General features: G+C 43.2%; 1 protein-coding gene across 1 annotated transcript; it reads right to left on the minus strand.

Annotated features, from left to right (window-relative positions):
- Positions 1-42: 42 nt before the first annotated feature.
- On the minus strand, positions 43-6,867 carry srpra (SRP receptor subunit alpha). Its single transcript, XM_086035746.1, has 15 exons — positions 6,740-6,867; positions 6,490-6,628; positions 6,124-6,207; positions 5,887-6,050; positions 5,442-5,602; positions 5,204-5,363; positions 3,943-4,093; positions 3,730-3,866; positions 3,533-3,654; positions 3,349-3,435; positions 3,076-3,248; positions 2,346-2,559; positions 1,786-1,949; positions 1,353-1,451; positions 43-1,277 (listed from the first exon to the last, which is right to left on the minus strand). Exons 2-15 carry the CDS (start codon positions 6,610-6,612, stop codon positions 1,149-1,151), a joined length of 1,968 nt encoding a protein of 655 aa, XP_085891872.1. The 5' UTR covers positions 6,613-6,628; positions 6,740-6,867; the 3' UTR covers positions 43-1,148.
- Between the last annotated feature and the right edge of the window lie 2,358 nt (positions 6,868-9,225).

Raw genomic sequence — 9,225 nt, forward strand, 5'->3', positions numbered from 1 at the left:
GTTGTTGTTGTTCAGTCTCATAACAAAGAACAGGAGCAAGAGTAAGTTCCAAAATGCATGCCGCGTACAGCAGCTTTATTTAGAAATGTTTACATTCTCATAAATTAGCTCAAATAATCTTCGATTCCCTAATAATATTGCATTACTGCAACTTTAAGTGTGGGACGTGTTTGGCTGAGTTCCTCCTATGAATGAATGAAGAAACCCATGGGGGAAACATAAATAACCATTCTTGGGCAAACGGGGCGCGGCAATCATTCATTTACAAAAGCATTTCTGGGTCTCCTGTGATTCAATGATTAATTATGCTGGTAGGGAGCACAGTACAGTACTGCTGACGTTAGAACAAACACCGTTGCTCCATTTAAAGCAGGGGTGGGGAACCTCTTTCCGATCGGGGGCCACAGTACATTTATGGGCGACGAAATATGATTCAGCGGTCCAAGTAATGTTTGTTACGGGCATTTGTGTATTAAATGTTTTGAGGCCGCTCGTAACAGTTATTCGGAGTTTTTATTTGATTTTTTTTTAAATTGCACTGGATCAAACCCTCCGTCGGACCGTATGGCCCACTTAAGACAATGTATAAGTGTGCCTTTTAAATCCAATTCATGACTCCAACTCCCATCTTTTCCTCTTGAGTAGGATTAGTTCCATGTGTCCTTGATGTGAGGGGGTAACCATGACAACAGGAGACAAATAGGCACTATGGTCACTAAGCATTGCACAGGCAGCTGCTGTCAACCTGACCTTATTTTTCGGTGGGGGAATGACTAACAAAATGCCACATTTTTGTTGTTTAAACTAGTTCTTACTGGGCTAAACAGAGGTCCATTAGTCGGGAGCAATTCAAAGCTCGTGGATAATGAGGTACTTGTCAATTTGGCCCAAATCCTGAAGTGTAAAAGAAAAAAAAGGGAGGCTCCTCTGGTTGTGTGGTTTTCAAATGCACCGTCGTCCTTTCGCTCCGGCCTTAAGCTGGGACAATGGTGCCACGAGCGGAAAAAGGGGACGTGAGAGAGGGGAGGACGGCAAGCACGGGCTTTTTTAGCGGGGGCTCAAGCATCTCTTGGCAGCACGGCAAAACGATAAGTGTTGGCTTCCTCGCCGCGTCGTCCAACAACAAAGATCAAAGTGGGCAGGCCTTTTTAAGCTTTCATCAGGGCACTGACCACAGCGCGGGCGTTGAGACTACGCAGGTCGTTGTACGTCTGCCCGGTGCCCACAAACACGATCGGCTGGCCCGTGATGTAGGTCATGGAGATGGCCGCGCCGACCTGTGAAGGAGAAAGGACGCCCCGTCAAAAACGTTGCGATTCAACGCAAACGTAGTCCAGCGCAGTTCAACGCACCTTGTCGTCGATGGTGTCAAACTTGGTGAGCACGATGCCGTCGATGAGGCGGGGTTTGTCGGACATAGAGTGGTCAGCCAGAGCCTGGTTGAACTTTACCTATTGAGCCAAAAACAAGAGGTTCGGATGTGGCACTTTTGTACCCAACAAGGTGTTCCAACAGTTTTCATTTAGGCGGATAGTTGATCAGGGGAGAAACGCTGCCCTCTGTTGGAACTTTAAATACACAGCAGGTTATCTGAAGTTCCAAGGCCACTGTTGTGTAAAGTTGAAAATCTTGTCAAGCGAGTTCCTCAATTTGTTTCTAAATTTCTGAATACGTTACACATTTTACAGGTTGTTGCTGAAAATACATGCAAAGACGGATCTATGTGGTACTTTGTGGGGGTATGGCACTCAATTGAGTTTTCTGAGGTGGGTGGGGGGGGCTTACCAATTGATCGACTGCCTCGTTGCCCACCAGAGCCTCCCCGACGAACAGCACGAGGTCGGGCATGTTGACGGCTATGAGTTTAGCCAGGGCTGTCATGAGGGGCGCATTGTCCTGCATACGCCCGGCCGTGTCCACCAGCACCACGTCGAAAGCCTGATTGCGAGCTGGAAGCAAAGTGCGAGTTGGCATAGCTGCATCGTTATTTGTTTTTAGACTTCACTTATAGGTCGGATTAATAAACTATGACGTGTCCATCAGGTGTGTTCGGGGGATGAGTAGTTTTACTTTAGTAGCGTTGGATTTTAAGACGGTTAAATTGTCTTTTTACTTGTATGAAGGTTACCGATGGTTCAATATGAATTAAAACAGTACCTATATACAGTTTATGAAGAGAGAGTTTGAACATGGGAATTGGAACATTTGCATTAAAATGCATCCAATGACATTGCACTTCGAGAAACTTGGAAGCGTCACAGAATCGAATGTGTCCAACTTTGAAGTTCATCAAATTTATGTCAACATTTTTTAAAAAAACAACAACAACAACAACACAGACTTACCGTAAGCAATGGCCTCCATTGCAATTCCGGCAGCGTCCTTCCCGTAGCCCTTCTCATAGAGCTGGACCATTGTTCGTCCTTTGTGCTTCTCCGGAGGGTGCAGCGAGTTCAGGCGGCGCTGGTGGGTTCGCAGCTGTTCCACCGCCCCGGCGCGGAACGTGTCGCAGGCCGCGATCAGCACAGTGAAACCGTTCTCAATCAGCCAGAACGAGATCTGGGCCGAGAAGAGGACGGGAGTGGAAAACAAAAAAAAAAAAAAAAATCGAACATTCAAAAATAGATAAATATAAAATATAAAAAATAGAAATAGAGCAAACCGGAAACATGGACCAAGGTGACCTTTTACACCACAATAAGACACACAAACCCATTTCATTAGATACACCTGCACAACCTACACGTCTTACACATTTCAGAAAAAAAATAAAAATAAGCCTCAAGACCTGGAGATAACCATCATCCTGCCTCACCCGCACGCCACGCCACCAAATCTTGTGACATTTCGGCCCAGCGCGTGTGGGAGGTGGCATGTTTGTTTTTGTGGCACTGCCGCACACACCAGTGACGAGAACCATAAAGCGCAAAATACAACTCACACGGGTCTTCGATAGTCTGTTTTCTCACGACAACAGCAACAGGGAAGTCTTGTTATATATTGATGTAGCACAAGAGCACGTTTTTACTGGCAGATATTTTTCCTCTTGATAGTCGTGCGCAATTTAAAACTGACCTTTGCCAGGTTGGTGGACTTTCCGACCCCGTTGACACCACAGAACGTAATGACAAAAGGTCTCCTTTGGGCCTGCGCCTCCATCACGTCTCGCAGAATATCCACCCTGCGCTTGGGCTGCAGAATCTGCACCAGCGACTCCTGCAGGGCCTGCTTTACTGTTGAGGCAACAGCTACACACACACACACACACACACAGAAGATTTGCATCAATCACTGTGATACAAGACCACAGGAAAAAAATACAAATAAAAACATGAAATGCCGACTCACTGGTGAAGGTGCCCATGACTTTGCCTTCCAGTTTTTTGGCTACAGAGTCACAAAGCTGTGAGGCGATTTCGGCTGCTACATTCTTTGCTGTGAAGGACAAAAAAAAAAAAAAAAAAGCACGATGATGAGCAATCAGTGATCAATGAGTAGGATGAGAGTGGGCGCAAGGTGTCCCATCGCCTACCGATGAGGTGTTCCCTCATCTTCTCTAAAACCGGCTCCATGTGCTCCAGGCTCAGACTCTTGGAGCCCACCAGGCCCTTCAGCATGCCAAACATGCCACCAAAGCCGCCAGTCTTCTTGGCACTGACAAGATTCCACAAGATATTTCAAAGCAAAGTCTTGCGCCCGCAACGGGCGCCAAAATCTCAAGAGCCGTACCTTGTCTTGATTGTTGCACTGACGACCACTCTATCCTCTTCCTCCTTTTCCTCCTCCTCCTCCTCCTCCTCGCCATCGTCACTGGAATCACATTCCACGGATGGCAAATCTCCAATCATGGAGGTTAGCTGCATCCCCTGAAACATGAAGACGCTATTTCGCAGTGTTCATCAAGCTAGTAAGCCTTTTTTCAGTGGTAAAATTGATACATACAGGATCAATAGGTGCATCCTGGTTTTGGTCACAACCATTCGGGGAACTTTCCCCGTTCCTGTCGCTATAGTCCAGGTCCTTGGTACTGTTGCCACCCATGTCCCAAACACGCCTCTGTTTCTCCTTGGGCTTCTGAGGCTTTGGAGACTTACTAGCAGTAGGAGGAAACACACCACCAGATCAATTAATGGAGTCTGTCTCGACTTTCATGAATGACGGGGAAACTGGGAAATGGGTTGTCTCGGATACATGAAGCGAACTGTGTACAGTCGAAGGTGCTACGTCAACAAAGTTTGCTTTTTTTTTTTTTTTTTTTTTTTTTTTCCTACCCCCCCTCCCTCCTTTCTTTGTGACACTTTTTTTTTCTGAAAAAAGGAGCAAAGGTAAGAAGAAAATGACAATGGGATAAGAACAGAACGAAATCCACTGGATGTTAATGGAGAATGTGCTTCGCGTGGCTGCCACAAGGCCAGAGGTTCAATTTTCTGCTCAGGCCTTCCCGTGAGTAAGTTGTGTCATGCAAAAGATGATGTACGCGGTAACCTAGCCCGGTTGTACCCTGCCTCTGACCCATGACCCTGAATGTGATAAGTGGTAGAAGATGGTTAGATGGCATTACAGTGAAAGAAATTCGAGAGGGTTGCTGTTACAACTTAAGGGGGCATACGTGACTTTTAAAAATGAAAAGGTAAGGACTCACATAAAGCAAATGTGTGTATTTATGGAATAATTATGATAATGAACTTAAAAAGGGGGGAATCCCTTGCGGCGTTTAACAATATAGTGTGACAAAATTATACAATGCAATACACTTTTATTTATATAGCGCATATGACAATAGCGAAAGCTGTAACAAAGCACGCAAATAGTCATAATACAACCAGGGAAAGCAAAAACTGTCAGTCTCAGGTCGGATCAAAAGCCAAAGAATAGAAATGTGTCTTCAAATGCGTTTTGAAAAAGATTGGGATCTTTGAATAATATATATACCTACTAGTTTATCAATTTGATATGTGAACAAGGGGTAGGACTACATAAGTATTGTACTTCTTCCTACTCCCTTTGAACATGTAAACTGAGTTGATCGATGACATCGACGGATAGTTTTCTCCTCTATCCCTTTTTTTTTTTTTTTTTTAATCCCATAATGTGTTCAATAAACCAATCAATCAATCAATCAAAGAGATTGACCACATAGTTCAACTTTGAAGGTTCCCCTGAATTATCTTCAGAAAAGGCAATATTCCGCATCATCTCTCACCTGACTTTTTCAGCAGGTCCCACAGCACGCTTGCGAAAGAATTCCTCTCTCTTTTTCTGCATGATCTCTTCAGCAGTAAGGCCGTGGTTGCCGTTCTCAACAAGCTTCTGGGCGGATGTGCCTTTGCCTTGCTCTGCTTTGACAAGGTCGACCACGGGAGCTGGAATGGATTGGGCAATCACATCGATTAAGTCATAATAATGACTTTTATCCAGAATGCTCCTCTGGCAGCACTTACCTTCCTTTTTGGTATTCTTGCTTTTCTTGCTACCTTGTTCCTTTTCTTTGTCTGCACCTTTTGTTTCTATCATTGACTTCACAGTTTTTTGGGATTTTTCAGACTCCTTAAAGGAGCGCATAGGTGCGGGGCTCCGAGCTTTGCTGCTCATTTCTGCCTCTCTGGTGGATTAGACATGAGATGCATGTCATCATTTATAGTCAAACACACAGGTTGATAAGTCTCAGACAGCACTTTGCGGCTGAAAAGACTGGTGGGACGCACGCACACAATGGAAATTCCAGAAACAGCATTGTCGGCAGGACAAACTAAATCGGATGCTCAGGGTACCTTTTTTTTTTTTTCAAGTTTAGTTTCTTATGGTGGGAAAGCCCCTATTGGTGGATGGTTGCAAGGGTAGTTGAAAGAATGCAGTGAAAGCGTGCCGGAATGTGTGTGCAATTACCGAAGAAGCATTTTGAAGTTATCCTCAAACTCAAAGCTGTGGTTGAGAAGCTTCATCGCTCCCTTTTGCTCCAGTTCATTCTTATAACGGTCCCTGAAATGCAGCTGGACGTCATCTATGAACTTGTCCACATAGGTCAGCGTCAGGATCTTTTGAAAACCCACCTGAGCAGAAAGCGCACACAAAGATCAACGTGCACGCTCACATTTTTTAATTAGTAGTGATGCGGTCACTTACCACAAAAATCAACTCAAACTCGTTGTCCAGTTTATATTTAAGATTCAGGGATTCATGAGTGAACGAGTTATTTCCACTCCGCTCCTGGAAAGTGACGTGGGCAGGTCAACAAGCGGTCAAAACAAAATTTAGGCAATGAACATCTCCCACTGACATTAAAAAAAAAAAAGGCACTACAGTATACCGATATGATTTTCATGATCTTTGAGTTCGCGAAGTTGACGCCGGTTCTCGTGTGACAGATTTAATATTGTCACGTGGTACGTGCACAGTCCGCCTACGTGCGCTGCTACCTGTTAGCATTAGCCATTGGCGCCGTTGTCGAGCCTACTGCCCCTCGGACGAGAACCGTTCACCGAGGCTCACCTGCAGGATCACGGAGCGGATCAGGGCGTTGACGGGCCCGGTGAAGGACTCGGTGACACCGGTTCCCTGAAAGCACCACAGCACGATCCCCCCTTTGCTGAAGATGGTGAAGAAATCTAGCATCTTGTCACCACGTAACCTGGATTAACGATAGTGAAACGGGTTAGAATGGTGCAAACTCAAGGCCTACCAAACAAAAATAGGACGGAAAACCATGACTGGGGTGATTTCCAGCTCTGCGGGAACTCACCAAAAATACTTAAACAGAAAGTAAAACCCCCCCACGAGTTGGATCCACCACTAGTGGAAAACAGTTTTTGACACGTCAGATGCAGAACCAGGAAGTGACGCATGAATTGCGTTGTCATGCGCATGCGCACAATCGAAATGTATGACGTACTTTAATGGAACTTTGTTTAAAAGGGAAGTAATTACAGTTCCATGTGTGATTTCATACTGGAATAAATTTGTGGAACACACTGACTGGAAAAATGTCTGGCTGTCCCCAAACCATTATCTGTTGACCAACAGAGTTAGATACATTTCATTTAAGACAATTCATAGGTTTTACCCCTGTAGTGATCACATTGTTTAAAGGTTTAAAAAAAAAGACGCTGATGTGAAATTCTCTTTCTGCTCTGTCAATGCTGAAACAGTGACTCATTTATTTTGGTTGTGTCCTTTTGTCCAAGGGTTTTGGGTTGATGTATGGAACTTTAATGCTAACAATATAAAATAACGAGTTTCAACTGTTTTGGAAGGATGTACTGCTTGGTGTCAATGACTTTAAAAGAAATAAGCCCACTGAATTTTTTTTTTAAAGGAATCATTTTTGGGGGGCTAGATTTTATATTCACGAATGTAAATTCAAACATAGAGTAACTCGTTTCATTGCTTTCCACTGTAAAGTCATCAGTACATAAAGTTTCTCTTCACTAAAAGGCTATCAAAACCATGAATATCTAGAAATATTTTGGTGGTGTTTTTTTTTGTTGTAAACTCTTATTCCCCCTGGCATAAAGAGGAATGAAACATGATAGGGCAACGTTTAGTTTTAGTTTAGTTTAGTTTAGTTTAGTTTAGTTTAGTTTAGTTTAGTTTAGTTTAGTTTAGTTTAGTTTAGTAACTATTTACAAAGAGCGCTGCAAGGCATGCTGGAATGTGCGCGGCTTCATAATCGCTTCGCCATTACATGATTACAGGTATAGGATATTATTTATATATACTGTACCAGCATTCTTTTCTTTCCTAGCTAGGCTTGCCATGTTGCGTTCATGTGCTATAATTATCCAGAGCAGCCACAAGAGAGCGGTGTTGATCACTTTTCCTCAGGATGACTCAATCCTGTACAGTAATACTGCACGATGATGATTGATGCAACTACATCAGGTGATGGACAAACCTCCTCAGGATCTCCACGAATGGGTGATCTACTTTGGCACCATAGTTACAAAAATGTCATCAATGGATACATAACTGTATAATATTCACAACAACTTTAAAATGACTCCTGTGGGTCTGCTAAGGAGAAACCTATGAAATATTTTTAATCATGATAGCCTCTGAATGTTTCTTTTTTTAGCTGTTGTGTATGTAAATAAACAGTGTGATGCATTATGACATGTGAAAAGCGAGAGCCAGAAATAACCGCGTTAGGCTTTATATCCTGTTTCAGATCAACAGATGTGTGTGACCCAATACTGTATTCAGTTCTCTATTTCGACCCAGCTTGCGTCGTGATGATATTATGCTACCACTGCTACCACCTACAATGCTACCACAACTGTGTTCTATATGAATTGAATGCATTAATGTAAAGTTGATACTTGTCATAATTAGGAAATACACATTTTAACAAAATAATAAGCAATCGCTAAAGTGACATTTATACACATCCTGTATATGATCACTTCTGTATTTGATCAACATTCACAAAAATCATATCTCCAATGTGCATGTTTTGGGCCCTCTTCCCTCCACCGTGGAAATAAGAATGCTGCTAACATTAGGACCACTGTTGCCATTTTTGCTAGGCTATATTTTCAACAACAGTTCCTCGAAAGATCTGAGACGTCACTAAATATAGTGAGACTGTTGCTAAACTGTTGCTAATGTGCTCTGTGATTGACTAGCGACCAGTCCAGGTTTTAGTCTGCCTTTCTTATCAGCGGCTAAGAGTTCCAGCTCCTCTTGACCCTGAAATTGGACAAGCAGTATAGATAATCGATGTACGTGAAATAATTACGTTATATAAAATATCACGTCTTTATGTTAATGTTTTAAAATGGCATATTTCTTTCACCTAACACCTTAGATATAGATGTCAAGTACTTGATTAAATGAACACCCCCGGACACGATGTGAGAAAATACATTTCTCTTGGCAGAAATGTGTTGGCTCAATCAAACGTATTGGCAGTCTTCAGCATTTCACATTTCGGACACCGATTTTTGCATCATGTGTATTCTTTAGTGCAACTAGAGCATAACATTGGTGTTCCTACAAGTGTTTGAATATTTGTTTTTGTAGGCCATGCCATCTGTCAGCAGAACTAGTCCGTTGTTTTATACTAATGCTGCATCATTCTCCCGTTTCCCCTGTTCCCTGCGAACGACACATTCAGGACACAGAACACAATTGATAGCCATTTTTTCCTGCCAGAGTACATATCGAGGCTAACCTCAAGCCACAGTTAATGTCAGTATGTTTTATATCACCAACAGTCAAAATGGATGG

This window comes from Filicampus tigris, chromosome 7, assembly GCF_054856515.1.
Source record: "Filicampus tigris isolate MCC_2025a chromosome 7, RoL_Ftig_1.0, whole genome shotgun sequence".
Taxonomy (NCBI): Eukaryota; Metazoa; Chordata; class Actinopteri; order Syngnathiformes; family Syngnathidae; genus Filicampus; species Filicampus tigris.